A 23,262-nucleotide genomic window follows, 5' to 3' on the forward strand; every position below is an offset into this window, starting at 1 on the left:
ACTGTGAAGCTTATAAGCCAATAAACTTTGTACCAGCCTTGGACTGAGAAATATTCAGATGGTGTGTGTGTGGAAACTAACGGTAAGTTTATCTCAAAAACAGGATATTGTTTTATTTCCTGTGACACCCCCTAACAGAAATCTAATGTTTGCACACAGGATCCTTCTAATGAAGCGTAAATGGTGTAATTACTCTGTGATCCAGGCATTCACAGCAGGCGGACTGTACTTTATCCGGAGCCCCTTGGTTTTAAACCCAAGCCCCGCCTCTTCAGTAGGCTAAGCGCACCCACCTTATTCACCAGCGGCACAGTGCGCCAGGGAGCAAGAGCGCGGGCTGCACCGTGGAACTGGCACGGTGGACATGCGGTACCGGCAGACTGCTTCTCCCAGAAAACGCTTCCGATATTGGGTTTAAGGAGACAGCTTATTTGTAAACCGGCTTGGGCCGAGGGGATTATTCTTTTTGACAGTCGTACAAAAAATACAATTAAAAAAAAGGAACTCTTTGACATTTGGAAGAACCTGATGGGTAGTGGGGAGGAGGGGAGAACGATGCAGTTCCAGCCCGACTCGGTGAGCCGCGCAGTCCGCCTCCGACGCTGGTGATGCCCGCCGTGCGGGGATCACCGCCCAGCAGCAGCAGCAGCAGCAAAAGGAGGAGGAGGAGGAGGTCGGGATAACAAGGGCGTCAGGGGCCGATGATGTCGTTGGGAAGGTCGGGATCATGGCAAACGGAACCGGTACTATCATGTTAAAATGCGTCGTGGTCGGAGACGGTGCGGTGGGTAAAACGTGTCTGCTGATGAGCTATGCCAATGACGCCTTTCCAGAGGAGTATGTACCCACGGTCTTTGATCATTATGCAGGTAGGAACACAGTTCTGCTGTTCGCCTTTATTATCTCATAATAGCGTGACATGCTGAACTGCTGCCGCTCTGTGCTCACTGATAATTGGCCACATGCGAATCTAACAGAAGAGAGATTTTAGAGACCCCCCCACCACCACCACCACCCCTCCACTCTTCCTCCAACTGCATTGCATCTGTTGCTATAATCAAAACCACTTGTTTGCCGTCTTCATAGCACAGAGGGGCTGGGACCCCCCCACCCACCAGCACTCCCCACCCTCACTCCTTGGTTCCTCCTCTAAACTGCTCTTTGTCATTTCCTTACAGTGAGCGTCAACGTCGGAGGAAAGCAGTACTTGTTGGGACTGTATGACACAGCTGGTCAGGTAAAGTTTATTTTTTCCTCTGGCTCTGTGCCAAGCACGTCAAGGACACGCACACATGCACACACGCCCCAGCTCTATCTCGGTCTCCCCATGTGCTCCTGGGACCAATAACTATCCAACAGTGCCTTCGAAACGCCCACAGGCTTCATATTCAGGCCAAACACTAAGCTGCAACAGGTGATGGGTTTCGCACATGGCTTTAACTGCCAGAGTGTGCTGTGGCATGGACAGTGATGGTAGTGAAGGGGTTTCAATAGTTCTATTATGTGGAGAACAGGGCTCCTATGTCCAGTAGTGATGTCACAGGTTTGTTAATAGGGCTGCTTAATGCTTGGGCCTTCTCTTTACAATGTGCCATTCAGTGGGCAAGAGTTACAACTGTAATACACACACACAAAATAATGTTTCCCCTCAGCAGAAGAGCCAGTGTACACACAGATGGAGGAAGCTACTTGAAACACACAGCACACAGAAGCTCACTGAGGTGTGCGTATGGGAAAGACCCTGAATTATTTGTTTTTAGTGTAAAAGTTATCATTTGGTTTTTATGGCGGTTTCGGTTTGATGTGAATAGCTAAGCGACAGCAGCTAAACAGGAAGCAGTTAGCACATCAACTCTTTACATATTACTTATTTCAAAATTAGGTGCTTCAGCCTTTGGGATTTTAATATTTGCTTGTTTTCTTAGTCGTATTTCACACTATGACTGGATACGTATGCAAAGTCTTCATCAGTGTTTTTCATTATTGATTATAGGAGATAGTTATCAGCAAATTAGCTGAAAATGAAAACTAAGAACTAAAAAAGAATTGTATTCGAACACAATCTGTAGAAACATTTGGAGACTACATGAACCTGTGTGCCAATGAAGCTACTTGGAGTCAGGTGTTCCAGTAAAGGTGATGGGAGGCGTTGGGTTTAACTTTCGCAGGATGTCGTTGAAGCATTATGTTAGGAAAGAAGCTGAAAAAGGCTCCAAAAAGAATTTCTAAAGGCCACATTGGCAACTAAAATATATTTGTTATTCATTGGGAACTATTAGACCGTTCCCAAAAGACTAATCAACAGCTAATCAACCATTTTTAACTGCTAAACGACTTGTCATTTGTTGGCTTTACCTAGAAGTTTGCAGTGGACCTTTATTTTTTAAGTAGTTTCACAGTGAACTTTGACTGTTTGTTCTAACAGATTGCCATTTACATTTTCTGGAGAGATTATGCTTCGTTGATGGTAACTTGCGGGCTCTACCTTACAGATTTAGGCGGCCCATCTACCTGCAGAGAGCATCTCTTGTCAAATGGGGGCAGTCAAAAATATGTTGTACAGCTGCTCTGTGGGCTACTCTTGTGCTTTTGTCGGTCCATCAGTCAGCCATGGAAAAGAGCAAAGTTACAAACAGACAAAGAGCTGACGTCAAGCTGTGTTAAAAACAACACTGTCACTGTCTGCACTTTTCCTGCTGCTTCTCCTGTTCCTGACGAACTCCGCCGCTCCGTCTCTTTTCCGGCCCACTTGTCGGCCGCTCGGCATTTGCTTGACGCGCAGCATTATCCACACCGCGTACTGTGCACTTGGGTTTTTGGAAGAACTCACAGGAGCACATTTGTGGTGGTTGAAATTCCCAAAAATATCTCCTCAGGTGGACACAAACACAGTAGCTTAACTTAAGCCTAGTTTACTTGCCCAGTGCCTCACCTTTGGTAACATGTTCTTCTATTTTTATTGTTCAGTGACGTTAGTGGTCCACTGATCCAACTTTTTCCACCTCCGATTCAGTACAGATACCTTGGTTTAGCGTATCTGCTGATACACTGTTACATTAATAAGCATTTGATGATCTCTGCACCCTTAATAATGAGATCTGACACTTAAGTATATATGGTTCAGTATGGTTTGATGACCATTAGTGTGGGTTGTGGAATATTCCAAGGGTAGCCCTAGTAAATAATTATGTTATCGTCATCTCTGGGTTTTTTTTTGGTTTTTTTTTAGTTGTTCCAACTAACATGACCGCAGTTTCTCTTCAAACTAACAACTTTTCCCAAAATATAAATGAAATCTTTTGATGTAACTACAGTGAAATACCTCGAAATACCTCCACACTGATGAAAATATGAAAGTCTACACCATGACTACTATAAATTCTGTTACTCGCTTTGGTGGTGTTTCCCTCAAGAATCGAGAATCAATTCCTGAAAGCAGGATGTAACTAAAAGTACCAGGTCTTTCTTTAATCATTGTTCACGAATCCGGTTTATGAAAAACCCTGAATAACAATAACAGTGACTCAACCAACCAGGAGCAAAATAGCAGATTGCCTAACATTTGAAATAGGTTACTTTGGATGTGCAGTAACATGTGCATGGTGGTGGGAGCATCGTGGTTTAGGCTTTCTTTGCTACCTCAGAGTCTGGATGCCTCACAGTCATTTCGAGAATAAGGATTTCATAATTGTGCCATAAAATTTTAAAGAACAGTGTCAGGGTAGCAGTTAATGTCCTGAATCTTTGGAGAGGTTTGGTGAAAATACAAGATGACACAAAAAAATAAGGAAAGTAATGTTTTTAGGAATTACAAAGTCAGTTTTATGACATTACCTAATTAGGATGCCATGGCATGACCTAGGGAGAGCTGTCCAGTCAAGACATCTAAGCAGTACTGATGAATTCGAAACAGTTTGTTAGCTCTAAAATTCCCCCATCATTGTGAAAGTCTTATTAGCAGCAACAGGAAATGTCTGATCGAGGTTCTCCAAATCGCTAAATTCATGAGATCACTTTCTTTTTCTATAGTCTGCACCTTGGACAGTGTTATTAACTTAGTCAGATCATGTTTGTGAGTCAGATGACAATCAGGCCACATATTATGTGTAATGCGCTCAGAAATCCCAATAATTTCAAATGGCAAAAGCTCTGAATGAGCCTCTCTTGTATCATTTCACGACTTTCAGGCATTTCTATGGCTAAAGCAAAGGACTAAAGGCACCCTGTAGTTTTTTTTTTAAACCTCCAGTAGTGCTTTAAAGCAAGAGTTTAATGAGTGTGTAACAGATTGGTTTATTTTGTGCATGTACAAGAACCAGAAAAGCATGTGGACAACTGCATAGACCTTCCTGTGTAGGGTATGTCTCTTTCATGCTCATTAACAGTTGGCAGCTCAGAATAACCTAGCAATAGTTCAACAGCTGAGCAGTAGAAGAAGAAGGCATGCTTACTGTATATTGCGCAACTCGTAATACTCAAACACTGGCTGTGCAAATGAGGAGGAAGGAAATGGATTCAGCACTTTTGTAGACCCAAGACTAACACACAGTGTGTTTTGGTGAGAAAAACTGAATGCACTCAACTATGATTTTCTTGCGTTAAGGCCTTCTTGTCTAACTTCAGCTGCACTGCAGAACAGCGAACAGTCAGTCAACCTCCTCCTACTTACAGCAACCTAAAACTACACTCTTGTCAAAAGCTGAATAGTTATTAACACTTTCCTCGTGACCTGTTCCAATGTGATCCATGCAGCAGAGAGACAAATGCAAAGCTCAGAAAGGTCAGCTTTGGCATAGTTAGCTGGTTTCCTTCACAAACCCTGATTCACACACAAATCTGAGTGGGAAAAGATTGCAGACAGCCTCCATTTTTCTTCCCTGTCTTAAACAGCTACCTGTGGCTGCGCTATAATTTTCCCCCAAGAAAACAGATGGTAGAAGTGTTACTACTCACTTGTGAAAAGAGGAACACAACCTTTTGTCTATTCTGGCGTGTTTGATAGGGTGTGTGTGTGTGTGTGTGTGTCAGAGGAGGGTTTGTTTTCAGCTGATTCAGAGTGTCTCTGAAATGGAGAAGTTCTCCCAGATGTCTGCTGTGGGCGCCGCCGGCCTCCCAGAGTAGAGTTACTGCTCTTGAAAATGTGCCCCCTCACGTTTCTCCCGTGCCTCCGCCCCCGACTCGGCTGACCTCTTTATGTGGAGCACAAGGCCAGCTGGTAATGTTTATAGCTTCGGCGTCTGATCAAAGACTCGATGCCCCCAAAGAGAGGAAAGGGGGAGGAAAATAGTGTGTGTGAGACAGAAAGAGGAAGAGAGAGAGACAGATGCGGGAGGCTAATCAAGTGTGTGTGTGGGGGGTGGGGGTGAAATAGCTTTGGTTAAATTCAGACGCCTCGGTTTCATTTTCTTTTCCATTTCTCTCCTGTCGATGTAAAACTCGCCCTTCATTGCGTCCACCTCTGTCCTGCGCTACACGTGTTCATTTGGCTTCGATCTCTCTGCAATATTTCTATTCCTGGCATTGGCTGAAGCTCCCATAATGCTTTGCTAATTCCCAACGCCTATCAGCAACCTTACATACGCATTGGGGTCGGTGGTCGCGACTCTGTGCTGTCACGTTGGTGTCACATGTCACTCAGTGCCACATAATCACAGCTCGGCTCTGAGCCCAGTGCCGCTGCGCCGCATCTGTTGTTGCTATTGCTTCCCTGCCAGCTATTGTCTGCGTCTCTACTCCAAGCACTGCCTATTGAATTATTCCATATGGAAGGTCTGTGAAGTCTAATTCGCTGCAATGTGGCGGGGGAGCAGAGGGGAAAGTCTTTACTTATTCATTCATTCATTCATTCATTCTCCTGCTGCTGCTGCTGCACTCAAGAAAATCTAGCACCACTGGCGAGGAGGAGCAGGAGGAAACAGGAAGTGGATGCTAAGTGCACTAGAGCCAATGGAAATGACTTTTAAGGACAGGAGCTCAGCAGCTGCGACCCCGAGGGATCCGTGTCTTACTACGATATTAACTTCCGCTTTGTAGTTGGATTGTTGCTGATTTGCTCAGCATGTCAGATGCACTCTTCACTCAGCTGCACTTCCTATAATCACTTTTACACTTCCTGTCCAGGCTTTGGGTACAGTCTGATGAGTCTTTTTTGACTCAGCAACCCAAGGTGGCCTAGTGACCCAATAGGGGTGAAAGGATGACAGGTGGGGACGCGGGTGGGGTTTGGAAGAGGGGGAAAGTGGTTTTACTCAGCCGTGAGCCGGTCACCAGTCAGCTGCTCCAACACAGAGAAACAGGAGTACTGTGGGCACGCCTCAGAAAGAGATTTTACACTTCAGAACAACTCTAGTGCTATTCTCTTGAATGGAGTCAACTAATTTGCACATTGCCTGACGATTATGAGTGATTAATCAGTCAGTTTGCAACTAATGCATTCTCTTTTTAATAAAGTATCAGAACTGTGAAAAAAGCTAATCACACTTTATAAAAATCCAAGGCTAAATACTGAAATACTAGACTAGACCTCGACTGATACAGGATTTTTAAAAGTGCTCTCTAGTGGAAAACCAGATCCAAAATTAACACACATCACGTGATTGAATGGTGTTTGTTCCATTGCTTTACTTTAGAATTCGTTACATTTAGTTCTAAATGCTGCTGGTAAAGTAGACTTGCTTTATTAATATTTACTTTGTTTGCACTGTGGCTCAGAAAGTGTTCCTCGATGATGAACGCGACTGCACGTTCAGGACTTCTTAGCTCTGTCCTGTCTTGTTTCAAATGTCACACCATGAGGTTGACATAGTTGGAATTTTTGAACCAATGACAATAAAGGTCTCAAATCCTTTTTAGGTTTTTTTTCTGCCTTTATTGGGATAGTGCAGTGGAGAGAAGACAGGAAGGCTGGGAGAGAGCAGGGGGAAGGCATACAGTAAAGTCCCAGCAGGCCTCAGGGTCTGCAACAGCCTTTCAGTTTATGGGTTGCTTGCTTTACCCGATGAGCTGTACCAGCGCCCAGAGGTCTTGAATCTTGAAAAAAAGAAAGTCTTTGTTGACCTTTTGGAAAAATTAGCAGGAGTTGGCTCATTATATCACTTGGCTATGCTGTTGAGACCGGTGCATGAAAGGGCGTTGATAAATGAAAAAAACACTGGATATTCTCTGTGGCTTTGAAACTTGTGCTTGGACTTCGATTGAAATACCAGACTACAGCTTCTGACTTAGCAAAGGGTAATGCATTTTTCTGCCATTTGGATTGGCCTTTGAAGTCAGCACCAGGATTTACATTTTGAAATGATTTAACTCTCTTCTTGTCTTTGTGAAATGTGCCATGATGTGCAGCACAGCTGGCACCCATCTGGCTTGTAGCTTACAATACCAAGACGGGTTTTTAGCAGCTTGTGTATTTACAACACATGCATGTGCCCTCTGTGAAAACAACATGAAAGATGCATAGGACTGATTCCCAGCATATACATAGTGTTGAGATCCCAATACGCCAGCTTCTCTGGAGGCCTGCTGTGAGTGAGTAGGTGATGATTTTCAAGTCTAGAATGAAAACATCTGTCTGTTTTCTTCTGCTCATCCAGTTCAGGGATGTGGGGATTAAGGATCCAGTCCTAGTTGTCATAGGGCAAGTGGTGTGGTTCACCTAGGACAGGTCACCAGTCACCAGGCTAACACCTGGACACAGACACAGTTAATCTGACATGCATGTCTTTGGACTGTGGAAGGAAACTGGAGTACCCCAAGGCAGACACAGGAAGATGATGCAGAAAGGCCCATGCAAACCAGAGGCTTCCTGATGTGGTTTGACAGTGTTAACCACTGCACCACAAAGCTGCTTATAGTGAATATCTGAAACTACAAAATGGAACACCAGACACCTAACCAGTGACAGCATATTTGGGTAGTCAAATTATGGGTCCCAGTCAAAATAACACGAAAAACAACTTTGCAATTAGTGGTAATATGGATGGAGTCAGTTATTTTTGCGTATACAGGCGCTGGCACAGTGTTTAGTGTAGGAATCCACTGTTATGTTGTAACGCTTTCCCTTCCCGCCATGCGAATTTTTCCAACTCCAGAATACCTGACCAGCGTTTGACTCAGGCACGTTGCCATGAGCATGCTTGTTCCTACTGCAAATTGAGGACACGCTGTTACTCTTGAATTAAAAAACTGGGCCCTGTAGTTTAAGAAAATGATTGTGAAATGGTTGTTTGTGAATATTCGCAGCTGTGGATTCACGTGCATGTAGTCCTCTGGAGAATTTGTTTCCTTTTTTTGCAGCAGGAACAAAAAGGCTCAAAATCAAAGCCAAACGATACAGAGCAGGATCGATTTATTGTTGATTTTGGTCTTGTGTTGAGGAAAATCTTTTCCATTTTAAAGCCTTAACAGTTGGCAAGTAGGACCTGAGATAACCTCCTGTGACATCATCGGGGTCTTGACAAAGCTAGATATTAACGTACGAGGAAATCATACAAACTGTTTTTACTGGCTGAGTAATGCTAAGATGAGTAAACTCATATTTATAGAGAAAGTCATTGGTATTCCCTTTGGTTCCTTCTCCAAATTTGTTCATTCATTTGAGTGAGTAAGCTTTTGGATTAGTGGATTATCCCTTAAGGCCATTACCAAAATGCTCTATTATCAAAACACACTGCATCCTGTGGTAAAGGATTTATATACATTTGGACTGTCAGTTTTATATATTAGTGTTCATAAAATCTTTGTTTCTTTCTTTGTTGTCTATTCGCTGCTGTCATTAACATCTATTAATAGAAATGCTGAACAGCCAACTTTTTGAATGAACTATGGCAGGATGCTCTCACTGTACAGACATGAATGGACAGAGTGCATTAGAGCTTCAATCCATGATTAATTATCATTAATCGCCATTAGTGGGAGTAGAAAAAGGCACCACCCCCTCCCTTTTTTTATTTTGCTGTTTTCTTTTACTCTTGAGGTGAAATCTAGTTATTCGAAATGTGCAGCTTGGCAGATCGGAGTGGGAACTTTGTGATCAGAAGCGTCTCTGTCTGGGCTTGCTTTCCCACCCGGCAGCCATGTTAGAGCAAGCGTCTCTGACTCTGTTGATATAGGCGGTTTATAGAGCCCCGAGGAGGCGATGGAAGTAGAAAGGGAGAAAGATAGAAGAGAGAGAGAGTTGTGGAGATGGAGAGGAGGAGGGAATGACTCACTGATATAGCACTCATATGTCACTGAGTCAACAGAGCGCAGTCACACAGCCGAGCGCTCACAGTGGCTCATTGAAGGCGCTGAGTCTGGCCCTGATGGAAGTGTATGGGCATGTATAGACAGACGCTGATAGAGTTTAATGTACACATGCACAAGCTGCTCCTGTTCCCCCCTTTTTTTCCCCTCCATCATTCCTTTCCCACTGATCATAATATTTACGGTTCACTCCCGGCTAACTTGGACAGATCGTTGTGCAGCGTGTCTGCAATGCGCTCATGAACCGCTGGACTGAACTAATAAAAATGTGGGACATATTTTTAATGGAAACTTTTATCCAGAGCACCTTCACAGCAGCGATGGTGTAAACAGTTCTGTTCATTAAATCCGGGATTGAGCGCTGGAGACGTGTTGGACGATACGCTGTGAAGACTCTGAATGGCTGCTGTGTTTGCCGTGCGCTGAGGAAACTGTACAGAGATGGGTATCAAACAAGCTTCGGGCCTGTTTACAGTAAACTGCTGAGTGGCTTCCACTGGGTCTGCAGCTTGTGGGGAAATCTGATTCATTTGTGCAGGCAAAGGTTACAAACACACAGGAATAAGTACATGTGACACACGAGGTGGATATATGGGACCAGAGGAGAGCTGCTGGATGATGTGACTGCAAATATTCTTTTTGCTGTCCCAAAGAAAATAAATAATCTAAATGGACATAGTGTAGGATCTGGTGGAGGTGGGCAATGTCCCCACCACCACCACCAAAAGTGAAAATGTGAATTCCAACCAGATATCTAGATTATATTTAGATGCTATTACAGAAATGCAGATGCCTATCTTTTTTTTTTAATTGACATTTCATTTGTTTGTGAGCAGAACATCCACAGCCGACAGAGTATCAAAAATCAGTTTATGCCATTAAAAATTAAACAAAAGGGCATCTTTTTCTAGACGTCTCTTCACTAACCTGATAAGATGCTTTTCATCTTTCAGTTTTTAATCAATATTATCTGACAAAGTCACCTTCAACATTTTTCAGTGTCTTTGCTGGGCGGGTAGAATTTGCTTCTCTCTTGTATTACTTTGAAGCAATCGTATTGATAATCAAGCGCCTGATCAACGGAGTCCTCACCGTTAATGCAGTTGCAGTTCAAACAGTTGCCTCGCCCGTTAAATACGTGGCTTTTGATGTGTGATTTTTAAATTGTTTAACTCATATTATTATACAGGGTGTATTTAAAAGAGTAATTCAAAGTGCTTTAATTCTGCAACCCTTTACGGCTAATAATCGAAACACGTACTGTTAGAAAGAGCGGATTCGTGAGTTTGACATGGTTGAAAGTTGGTAGCGGTGACTCCAGACATGCTCGCCAAAGTATGAGACGAGTCTGGAGGGAGACACTTGTGAACATTCTATGTTTTGTATGTAAAACATTATATTGAGTCATGTATTTTAAAACATTTGGCAAATTTCTCTTTCCATTACTTTTAAAGAAATAACCCTTTCAAAATCAGATGTGACCTCCAAGGCTGTAAGAGCAAGTTAATGTAACTATCAGCTCATCCAGGATGTACTAAATACTCGTCACAGCACCCTTACACCAAAACAGTCTATGGATGTGCCATTCTTAACAATATCTGAATTGTTACCTGATAACCTAACACTGCTCCTGTTAATTCAAATAAGTCGCTTCTAGGTCCAGAAAAACCAAGTGGAAACAGGCTTAATATTAAAAATCTTGGATTACATAAAGAACCAAAAAATACTTAAAGAAGATCTAAAACAGTTCAACCTACCTGCTAAGGGCCCTAAAAAAGCTATGAGTTGGTGTGCAGGGAACATTGGTACTGTTTTAAAGACCAAAGCTGCTCACACCAAACATCAATCAGATTTTTTTCATTTTGTATTACTATTTTTGTATCAAATGAGTCATTATTAATGGATAGGCATGACCTGACAGGTTTATTAAATGTTGGCTAACCCAAAGAATGAAATACCTGACAAGTCATGATACTTAATCATAATGACGCTGAACATGAAGGTAAAAAAATTCAATATTGCAACATCTCAGTGTTGTAGCAGTGCCCAGAATGAGTTCTGCACCTTGATATGCACTAAATGTCTGTAGTGCAGGTTAGTAATGCACTTTGAGGTTGATGTTCTCAGAGTATTTTTTTTAAATCCGGTCAAAATTGAGGCAGCAGACACGGGAATATCCCGATGTCATTTCTTATTTTAGGTAAAGCTTATGAAACACTGATAATACAGCTCACCGGCATTTTCTCATTAGTTGCTCGGTATAATGGTTTTCTTCCTTCAAATCCACATGCCTCTTACTTGTGAAATAAAATGTCAGTTAGAGATAGTTTATTCTTAGATAATCCTGATAATAGGATTTAAATTTAATTTTGTCAACCACTGGAAATATTATAATTATACACCTGGACTTCATGTGTAACATGCTATAGCTGACAGTGTGCAAATAATTGCAAAATCTGACAGTTGAGAAACTTTCCATCAGATCATTTTAGTCATGCTCGTGTTTCACCTTTGCCTAAACTGTATAACATGTGTTGTGCACAAGGTTTAAAGATTATTCTTATTAATTTGGCTCTCAGGTTTGCTACAAGCACCGGATAGGTTGCGCTCGAAATGGTTTTATCGGGTCCGGAGGTTCAGATAGTGTCAGGTAAGATGACACAGGAAATGTACTTAACTTATTGTGCTGTCGAAACACTCAACCAGCCACTGTAACAAAACTCAAGTCCCCAGAGCACTCTGAGGCAATTTTTTACGCATGAAATAAGGACATCTTGAAAATCAGGTCGGGGTGTTTACCACATTTATAGATGTCTTTTTTCAGATGTGGCACATGGCAAGACGCGCTCTGCTTTAATGTTTTGTCACTACTGGAAATGTTCTATGTGTTTTGGTTAATGGAGAAGCCTGAATAGAACCTGCGTGAGGCAGCGTGCATGATGCTAGTGGTTGATAGCTGTTAATCGCACATTGATGCAATCCAAGAATCCCACACGCTTTGTGCTTGGGAAGTCACAGGTGAGCAGCAATCTCCAATCCGATTAGCTTTACATGTATTTTTATCTGGTATTGCAGAGAAAAGTTCAGGGTTGCGGTACCTGTGTGAACATAGCTTAAGAAAAAAAGCCTCTAAGAGTTGTTTGAAATTCCTGCATGAGCCCCATCTGTGAAATATTGCACTCATTTGGAAGTAAGAGGATGAAATACTCGTAAAGTGTTGAATTATATCCACTTGACCTACTCCAGTGAGGCATTGTTGACTAATGTACAAAATGAGCACAGGGCTTGAAGATTTGTATGCTTATTTTATCATCTGCTCCAATTCAATATAAAGTCTGTATATCTTAAATCCATTACCCGGGTGACAAAAAAGGAGGACGCCTCTGCCTGGCTGATGTACTGCTGTTTGAGGAGTTTTCTGTCATTCTGCTCATTTGCAAAGCCGTTCCCAGCGGTTTGTAATTGAGTTATAGGCGATTCGGTGATAGCACACTGTGCTGTCTGCTTTGGCAAAGAATTGAACTCGCTGAAGGCATCAAGATGAAAGAGTTTAATTCCAGTGTTTGGTTGTCCTTTTGCAGCATCTCGGTCGGACGTTGTATTCAATCTTCTTGAATTCAGTGTCGCAGACAATAAAAGTGACAGAACTGAGACTGATTCACTCAGTCAAGTTGGTCTGGTTGAGTCATATCTCCTTACGGGAGATCCATTCCCCATGTCTCTAACCAGCGGCAGGAAAACGTGCCGTCAGTAGACGTGAGATAGGTCATGAATATTTATATGAGCGCAACTCAGACAGTCGAAAAGAGTTCATCTTTGGCGAGGACAAGGGAGCGCCTGATCTGGCTCACAAAGGGCAGTGTTGCGTTTGTGAATTGGCCATTTACACCACACATATATCGGAGATGGCAGTGTGTCTGGTTCTCAGCATCTTGTGGTGATGCCTTGTGCTCAGCTCGCATTAAAGGACTGCAAATGTGATATAATAACTCATTGTCTGTCAGAAAGGGAACTCTCACATTAACGTCATCTTCTTGGCATTCTTTTCTTGTTTTAACTCGGACCCTAGTGCACATAAAACAGCTCAGGATCCACCTTGGCACGATGTAGCTCTCTGGTCATCATTCTGAGCTCATCTCATAATGCTTTAATAATCGATGAGTAACAGTTTCTCAGATGTGAGGAACAGGAGTGAATCATATCTTCTGAATGTTAACTGGTACTGTTCTGTCTTCTCCCAGGAGGACTATGACCGCCTGAGGCCGTTGTCCTACCCGATGACCGATGTCTTCCTCATCTGCTTCTCTGTGGTCAACCCCGCCAGCTTCCAGAATGTGCGTGAAGAATGGGTGCCCGAGTTGCAGGAGTACGCTCCCAGTGTCCCTTACTTGCTCATCGGCACGCAGGTTGGTTCTGGAAACACATAACAGAGGCTTCCCATTCAGCTTCTCAGCTGCTTTGCACATATGTAGTGGAGGTACCTGCGTTTGTCATTTCTGACACGCTGGAATGAAATGAGGTTACCAGAGAAGAATACACTGTTGAGCTCATACCTGATGGGATAGAGATGAAAAATAATGAAAAATAAACTCTATTACTTGGACATATTTGAACAAACTTTGATCATTTTTATCCAGTATTCGTCTGATCCTGACTCAGAAAGCTAGGTCAAGTACAACAGTGACAACGTGGAAGTCCACTTTATATACATACATGGAGGTGGTGCATCTAAGCTTTCCTTCACGTCTTCGTTATAGTTTTTTGCTTTATTGGTGACAATGGTGTCGCTGCCGGCTTCTCGCTCTCATTCTTATTAAGCTTGGCGGAAGACTTATTTTACTGCTCTTATGGTAACACTATGTACTGTCAACGGCCTGATTATTTCACTTCACTTGTATCCTGTCAGTTCCACTCTACCCACAATGTATGTGTGTGAGTGTGTTTGTTTGTTTGTGTGTGTGAGAAGATGCACTTACAATCAGGGAAAGGGGCATAAGAACAGTGAAAAAATGCCTGTCGTCATTAATTCACTAATAAATATCATTTAAATAAAAATTTTACTTATTATAAGTAAATTTATATTCTTGGATGTATTTATTTTTTTAGGTTTTGTTTTTATAAAGTTATGTGAGCAAGTGTAAGTCAAGTCTAACGTTATCTTACATAAAGGAATGATTCTCAGTCGCTAACATAAAGATGATTAGCACAAGCGAGATTACATAATTTTAGCGTTAGCACAAATGCTAATAGCAAGTGCTGCTGTACATTAACAAACATGCTGGTTACTGTAACATGAAAAAATAAAATAAAATTATATATATATATATATAAATAAAAATATGGAATATAAAAAAAGAGAAAAAAACAAACACACAACAAAAAATGAAAAAACTGGGACACAGTTTTGTAAATTTTACCAGAAAGCTTTGTTAGCATGCTAGTTGCATCCTTGCAGTTAGCTACAGTGACAAAGCAATCTCTCCATTCCTCCGTCTGTAGCTGTCAAGTAATCCTTCTGCTGTGCTTCTGTCTCATAATCCGCCTCCTTTGTCTGTGTTTACATTCACACACTGAGCTGCTGCACTTCACATAACCCTCGTGTCTCTTTTCCAAAAGCATCTGATTGACATCTCGGCTGTTGTAATAAGAGCTCAGCTGAGGAGCTGACATATGAGAAATAAATGAAAATTTCACATTCAGAAGACAGCAGAACTTTGCAGTGGTATTAAAAGTTGAAGCAATTATTTTTTTTAACAGCTAGATTTTCATAAAATAAATCAGCACCTAGCATAATCCATTCATCCATTCTCCTCTGCTAAGCTATTTTTTTCACACCAAACACAATAATATCAAACCCATTTATCATTATTTCTTTATAAATGACTATAAACAAAATATTGTATTAGATTACACATAAAAAAGACAAATGATGATAACTGATCAACTGGGAAAACATGAAGCACCTTCATCCATGTTAAATGTGATCATTAATTGCAGCCCTAATATTACTTAGGCAAGGTATCTTTGAGAACGGTGGGAACATGACAAAACATCCCATCGCAGCTGCCCATTAAAGAGGACTAAGACACAACTAAGAGTAGGCACATATCTAAAAGTACAGGTGCTGAAATAGACAGTAGGTGGTAGCATGGAGGAATTAGATATTAGCTGTCTGGCTAATACTGTAAGAGTCCACAGCTGACTCTAGATTTATTTGTGTTTCTCTGATTCATGCAGTTATTTAGTTATATGGGGGATAAAAAAAAGTGGTGTAACCTACCATTTCCCAAGAAAGTTGAAAAGTGATAAAGAACGATGTGTTTTCTTTTTCTTACACTTTTTTCTTCAACTTAGGAATTAGTATATTTCAGTATAAACACCATCCAGACTTTCATTTGTCTGCTTTGCACTGGTGTTGTGATTACATCATGAGTCATGCAGTGTATTAGTTTGGTGATTAACTCATGAAATACATTATCAGTGCATAAAGTTGATGTAAAATGTATGTATTAACCCTCTAATTTACTTACCATCCTGTCATATGTTGATTAGCTGTATCCTTCACTCTGATTGGTAGTCGCTTCAATCGTTTACTTCAAAGTTGAGAAAAGTTTAACTTGGGAACCGTACTTTTTGCAGTGTATTGTAAGTTGGAAGTAATGAAGTTGATAAAGTCGTTGACTGAAACATTAAAGCTTTAGTCTGTAAAACCAAAACACCGAGCTGAAAGATGCTAAAGTGATCAGTAATGCTGAGGGCAGATGTAGATCCGAGTCTGGAAGAGACCATTTTCAAATTCCACGATTATGTTTTTCAGCCACTGTCATTAAAAAAGTACTAATTAGTGCAGCTTTAAGCCCAGCCACTCATGTAGTCGGGGAGCTGTGAAGCTGAGCCAGAGAACTGAAGAAATAATTTATTAAATAATAGCAAAAATATGGAACGGCCAGTACAAACCTGACCAACAATCTCAGGCTGATTTGTCGCATATCGCTTTAGGCGTTTTATGTCCCCGTGTTAAATGTGAGGTTTAAATCTGTTAAAGAAGCAATTAACAGTTTACTGATTCTTATGAGACAACAATAATCCAGAGCATTAGCTTATTTCTTAAACCTTAAAAGTCACGGCCAATATCACGTTTGCTTAAAACTGAGGACAGTTGTGGATTTTTTGGGGGTTCCCTGGCAACCAAATGCCAGTGCAGCCGAGCCCCAGCAGTGATGAGGAGGCTAGAGTGGGTGTCTGATTTATCTTGTGTCAGCTGATGTTTACTGCGCTGTTATCAGTTCCTGTTATAACTCACTCGCCGCTCCACTGGCTGGATGCTGATATGTGCACGGTGCCGCAAATCTCCCCAATCAAGAAATGGGTTAATGAAGGCTGCTCCCTGTTAGCTTTAGCAGTTGGATTCGTTTATTGTAACAGGTTATTACTGAGATATGGACGGGCTGTAGGTGGAGAGCGTTCCAGTGAATAAAAGGAGAGTGAAGAAACTTGTGGTTGCCTGTGAAATTGCTTTGCACAAGAGCAGGAAGTGTGGGCCAACATGGCTGTGTTACAAAATGAGAGCTCAAGCTGTCAGTTACAGCTCATTCCTATGTATAGAAGCAATGATGAAATCCGTCTGTGTTACACAAATATGAGCTATTAATAAAATCTATATCATAACAGCAATAGTAATGTTGACTCAGGTAAAAGAAGCGTACCTTATCTTTTTCAGATTGATCTCCGTGATGACCCCAAAACCATTGCCAAACTAAATGACATGAAGGAGAAGCCCATTGCCACCGAGCAAGGACAGAAACTGGCAAAGGAGGTTTGTATGCCGAACTAAAGGGAAGCTTCTATTTTCACTTTCGCTGTTGCAGAATTGAGCTGTCCAGTCCAGTTAGATTCCTGTGTGTTGATTTGACCTTGGAATGTCTCTTTAGAAATTCTTGGAATCAAGACCTTTGCGCATTCTTTGACTTACAATGAATCCAGGAATACATTCCAGACCAACACAGATGTCCAGCAGAGTTCGAGACTCTGCACCATAGATAAGGCGATCTGTGATTAATCACGCCTGTCAGGCAGAAAGCATGAATAAGGCTCAGTCTTTCAAAATATTACTGCCTAGATTCATTTTAAAGTCTATATCCAAGCCGTTTTGGCAACGTAGGATTTTGATGCGATTCTTGTCTCATGGAGTCATGAAGTTTTCTGAGGCCTCAAGGAAACTTGGAGGATCATGTCGGGTCAAATTAGACCCCTTTTCCTCAAAGTGAGCAGCATTTTACCTTGGGTATTGTTTCCTATGGTTGCTGTTGTAGATAACCCGTCTTCCATAATCCAACTCAAGATTAGAATTTTTTTTTTTAAAAAAGGGTAAATTTCAAATATTTTTAAGAAATAGTTTATCCAGTCATGTGAAAAATAACTATTTCCCATATTTGAAGAAGCAAATGTGATCCTAATTGAAAAAGTACATAGTAAAAATACATCATAGTCCAACAATTGATGCAAAACACTTTCAGGGAGTGATAGATTGCAGCTTTTCCTGTATAAATAAAGGTCTATTGCTTGCTTTGCTGTTTGGGATCCCATCATGCCAACACCTAAAGAACATTTTGTGGCCTTCAGAAGCAAAGTCTGTAAGTCTAGTAAATTATTTAAAGGATTTCCAAACAGTTCAGAAAAAAAAGAAGGAAAAAAATCATCCCATTGTAAGGAAAAGTAGTGTGGATTTCATGACTGGCTGCCCTGTTACATTCAAGTCAGTAACAGATATTTTGATATAAAAACCAGTCTGATGATATAAAAATTCCATCAGAAGATATAAAGGGAACTCTTGCAGCTCCTTTGTTAACACGTCGTGTGCCTTCACAGTTCTACACTGCAGACTACAGATTTCCACCTGGGAGCAGTGCCACTAATGGTATTTGCTGTTCAAAAAGAGCTTTAAAGCAAAGCTACCGTTGGCCGTTGCAGAGTTCAGGCCTTCTAAAATAACCGTGCTCTGGACGGTCAGATCAAAGATAAATTTGTTTGGCCACAATAAAAACAGACATTTTTGGTAAAGATCAAAGTCAACATTTTAGAAGAAAAGATGAAAAATCATGATAGTGAAAATGTTTGAGGTTACTGTGCTTCTTTTGGACAGCACAAAGGAATGACTCGACAAAAGAAATAAAAGTGTTTATAAATCTTTAATTTGGATCCCCAATGATTGCTAACCGCTAAAAAGCTTTTTAGCTAGGCGCTAAAGAGCTTTTTGGCCTAGCCTTTTTTGGTCTAGCCTTTTTGTTTAGATAGGAAGGGTCTGAAAGTGTTGGAATATCACTTATATACTTATATCAGTTATAGTTTTTTTTTTTTTTTTTAATCTTTAAGATGTTGTATATTTCTTATTAAAAATGCTTTTAATGAAAGCTAAAGGCATCAAGTATATGTTGGCTATCGTACTGAAAAAGCAATTTTTTACACAAATCAGGTGTTTGAAGGGCTTTTTTTCATATTGGACATGAAATAATAAATATTTCTGGCTTTAAAGGGCTAACCTATTTATTCAGTTATGTGAACATTCATCGGGCTGTTTTCTATACTTGAGCAGGCTCCATAAACATTCCTGTACTGGCCCTGCTCACTTGCCATTAGCTTCTAAAGTTACCCACTAATATCAACCATAGCCAAAGCAAATAATATATGATTACACTGCTAGCCTGATACAATTATAGCATTCAGCGTTTCTAGCTAGCAGAGCTGCTGCTGAGCCTCTTCCACTCTTATTACATTTCCTTTTTAATGGATGGGTGTCGTAGCATTGTGGCAGAGGTGATCCAAAAACCCAGACTGGTAAACAGATACTCTTAGACACTTTTATAGCTCTAAAGAAAATATAAATCTTTAAAAAAAAAATGGTGAAAACTGTGCTTCTCTGTTTTCCAGTTGCATCCATTTTACAGTTCATACTTTAGGACTGCTTAATATCCAAAGGTAAAAAGGTGGCACTTGCATATAAACAATAGAAAAAAGCTGCTAAATTACAAACATGTCAACTTTACCAAGAAGCACGAGAGAAACTGTAGATTGGGTAAGTTATATGCTACAGTCTGCCAGGTGAATGGTTTAAAATGTGTTTTTAATTATCACATAGATGTATTTGAGATCAGGAATTTAATTTTCTTCTGATCTTTAAGCCAATCACTTGCCAAATAGCTGTATGTAAATGACCGACCTCCATTTTATCTTGGATGAAGCCCATAAGAGTGAAAAGTTGACATTGGCAGACTAAATTGGTGAAGTTCAGATTCATCAACTTTTTCCTGATGTTTTGTGCAAGTGATGTCTTTTTTCCTTTGGGTATTTAACTCTGTGATAGTGCTACAGTTTGGCATATCTACCAATCTACAAGAAAGCGAATAGACACATTTTCCAAACTATTTTAATGTCAGTACCGTTTGAACGTCGCGTTGCTGTGACTGACGATCCCTCTGTTCTCTTTAGATTGGTGCATGTTGCTATGTGGAATGTTCAGCATTGACCCAAAAGGGCCTGAAGACGGTGTTTGACGAGGCCATCATCGCCATCCTGACCCCCAAGAGAAAGAAGGGGTCTCTGAAAAGGAGACTGGGGCCTCGCTGCATTAACTGCTGTCTGATTACGTGATACATATACTCAGAGATCATTCAGCAATCAACCACAAACCAAACCTGAACTGAGAACAAAAGACGGGCAGAAAAATGCACAGACAGCAGCTGAGACAAAAGAGAGGACTGAAAGGACAAAACGAGAGCTACTTTGGAGCTCTTTGATGGCCATAACTCTTTCTTGCTGTCCAGCACTGGGGTTAGGGTTGCAGTTTACTACCAAAGGAGCACAAAGCCCAAGTCAGTCTCGTCTTTTAAAAGACTTTTGCCTCAGAAGTACATTCTTTTATAACCATTTTTAATCATTTTTCTGTATAGTGTTGTTGTATGCTGTCATATGGAGAAAAAAAACAAAACACAAAATGACATTGAATGATGAATGCTACATTTTAAAGAGCTCGTGTCATTTCTGTTTATGGGAGATAGATTATTGATTAGTATATTTCTAAATACAAGATCAGATGTGCAAGAGAAAAGACCAGAAATAATGAGCTAATGAAAGAAAGAGAGGCTGGCTTTAGTGACACTGTGACGGTGTCCAGGATTCTTTTCTGGACATAAGGGCCCAGTTCTTTTTGTTTAAAACTTCTTCTAAAAAGATCTTTGGCCCCCAAAAAAGTCTCTCCAATTATTTGTCGTTTGAGAACCTGCTAATGAAAAACCACACAAGATTGCGTGGGAATAACACCATTCAACAACAGATAAACGCAGTTCGGATGTCAGATTTTGGATCTAGGACTGAGTGATCTTAAAGATTGAAAGTCTTGTTTTTTGCCTTATGGAAAATGGGAAAAAATGTTCTATAGTGTGGCATGCCAAAACATTCGGAAAGCTAAGTTGGGAGTCTGATGTCTTAATCAGAGACTGAAGAGGTTTATTATCCATTTTTGAAATCTATATAATCCAGAGTTTATGAAAAGTCAATCTGTGCAAATAACACTTTATGAGCTTATAAATGTATTTCCTTTATTTTTTGTTATTCTGCAATAATTCTTTAATCGACATTTAAGAAAGTTCTACAAAGAGAAAAGGAGACGAGGGATCTCATTTCAGAAATGAAACTCTGATTCATATCAACGTCCAAAGACTCCAATGCACACGCTTTTATTGAAGTCCGATAGCTGAGATGACCCAATGCTGTACATCTATTGCACAACATGAAGCACAGATGGTGACACTTTGTTTCCTAGCAAAGCCAAGCACATTTCTCTGCTTTCAGAAACTGACCCCATCCCAGAATAGACCGACTGAACCACAGAAGATGCACATTGCTCTATCGGGCACAAGTATGAGTGTAGCACACCATCTTCAGAGTTTATCAAGTCGACAAAAAGTGGTTGGGATGTTTCCTTGAATGTCCCGAATTTCAATTCTTTAGGAAGTGCACAACTGATCCAAACTTCTGAAGTGGTATGAAGGGTTGAAGAACTAGCTGCAACAGCTGTTAGTTAGTAAGCTGTTGCTAATCCTACTTATAAGTTAGGTCGTTACATTTTGGAGATGTGTTCATTACTATATTAAGTTGCACCACAAAAAGTAGTTACATACAAGCACATTTGTTGTCACTAAATATTTACACCTAATGGCCTAGTAGCTGCAAAATAATGTAAGATATGTCAGTTAGCTGAGAAGGCTAATGTTAGCTTCGCTAGCTGACATATTTGACCATATTTCAAAATAATGTTTATTAAGCTATTTATAAGCTGAGGAAAATTATCTGTTACACTTTCAAATAATTTCCAAGTTACAAAATGTTATGCCAATAGCATTAAATGTCAAACATATTGTAAATTAGATCAACATAATCACCGATTGGTGCTTGTTTTAATGTAGCAATTACTTAGCCTTCTGAAACTGTTGTTTTGGGCATTTTTGATAAAGTTATGTGATATTCTTCAGATCGTATCACAACCATTTTACACCAAATGACTAAAGCCTTTTCAAGCTTAGATTATTTTTTTTCATGTTAAATGGTGCAACTCAGTTCGGCAAATCACCAGTTTGAAACTAGCCATTAGCGACTTAGCTAGATACATGAATAGCTGGAACAACCCATGTGCAGGAGACAGTCTTTCAAAAAGTCTGAATCAAAAAAATCGTGTTTTAGGCAATAAGGTCCTGAAATGAAAGCCAGAAGAGATTTAAGGAATTTTTGACCAGCACCCATGGACTATCCCTGTCATTTAAGCGATCTCGTAAAGAATCTTTAACCTGTGAAATGCATTACATTTTAAATAGAAATGGAGATAATAATTAAACTTTAGGATCTAGAGCAATTACTCCACCCATTCCCCTCCACAAAACAAAGTGTATGCAACAAAGGTCTCCAGCCAATATGTTTATAGGTATGTAACAACTGGAGGTCGGGACTTATCTTTTCTTGCAAGACAGACATAAAAATGCCAGTGCTTCTTGTTTTTATGCATTTGTTATTAGCTTTTTAAAATCTTTAAAAAGAAAAAAAAAGATTTTAATCAAAGGTGCCAACTTGCTGTTAACTTTCTGTTCAGAGTCAGATACAATGTTTGATTAAAGCTTTAATGTAAAAGGTGCTCCTCCTCTCTGTCCCAGCCTGCGTTGTTGTAACTGTCTTTTTGAGCAGCAGAGACGACTGCAGGGTGAACAAGCCTTCTATCTACTGGACAGTTTTGCTTGCTTATGTTGTGTGAAGGTCCACCCTCAGGATCCAGGACCTATAAGTGCCACAGCCACCGATGCATTCTCTCGTTGATGCTCCTTTCTTCTAAATAAATGTGTTTACTGTCTTAAAAAGTCAGCTTGGGGGTTTAACTTGGAATGGGCCAGATGTGATGTGGTATGCATTTGTGAAATAAACCTTTGCTATGCTTATGTTCATAACAGGTTAGATAAGAAGGTCAGGAGAAATAGATATTAAAAAACACACACAGCATTAATGCATTAAAGATTTACAGTGCTGTGAAAACGTATTTGCCCACTTCCTGATTTCTTATATTTTTGCATAACTGTCACACTTACATCTATGAGATCATCAAACAGACTTTAATATTAGAGAAAGGTAACCTGAGTACAAGTTTTACTCTTGTTAAAGTTTTAACTCTTGTTAAATCAGGAGTTATCTCCGATTAATCACATATTTTGTTTGGAAAGTTTAGTTCAGTTTCTCTTAATTAAATTATGATTTTAAAACTGCAATTGGTATTTATGCTCTTTATATTATATTAAAATGAGTTTGCTGATCTGAAACGTGTAAGCGTGACTAATATACAAAAAAGTTTGCATCTTTTATTTTTAATACTTTTAAAAAAGGAAATGAATCTTTTTGTGTTTAAATCTATTTTTGAGATCATAAGATGAATTGATTTATCTCTTGGGCAGGAGCGCCACTCACTGGGTGCAGTCTATATGTTCCTCT

At 40.3% G+C, this 23,262-nt stretch overlaps 1 protein-coding gene across 1 annotated transcript; it reads left to right on the forward strand.

The window, feature by feature from the left end:
- Nucleotides 1–327: 327 nt before the first annotated feature.
- On the forward strand, nt 328–22,792 carry rhoq (ras homolog family member Q). The gene is made up of 5 exons (XM_063491343.1): nt 328–869; nt 1,179–1,237; nt 13,482–13,646; nt 16,961–17,056; nt 19,726–22,792. The coding sequence occupies exons 1-5, from the start codon at nt 728–730 to the stop codon at nt 19,885–19,887; spliced, it is 624 nt and encodes a 207-aa protein (XP_063347413.1). The 5' UTR covers nt 328–727; the 3' UTR covers nt 19,888–22,792.
- Nucleotides 22,793–23,262: the final 470 nt, after the last annotated feature.

This window comes from Pelmatolapia mariae, linkage group LG13 (assembly GCF_036321145.2).
Source record: "Pelmatolapia mariae isolate MD_Pm_ZW linkage group LG13, Pm_UMD_F_2, whole genome shotgun sequence".
Lineage (NCBI taxonomy): Eukaryota > Metazoa > Chordata > Actinopteri > Cichliformes > Cichlidae > Pelmatolapia > Pelmatolapia mariae.

Excerpts from the sequence above, each read along its gene's own strand:
- rhoq (XM_063491343.1), top strand. The coding sequence starts at position 728 with ATGGCAAACGGAACCGGTACTATCATGTTAAAATGCGTCGTGGTCGGA. Across the intron at positions 1,238-13,481 it reads TGTATGACACAGCTGGTCAG|GAGGACTATGACCGCCTGAG; the intron begins GTAAAGTTTATT and ends GTCTTCTCCCAG. Across the intron at positions 17,057-19,725 it reads GACAGAAACTGGCAAAGGAG|ATTGGTGCATGTTGCTATGT; the intron begins GTTTGTATGCCG and ends TGTTCTCTTTAG.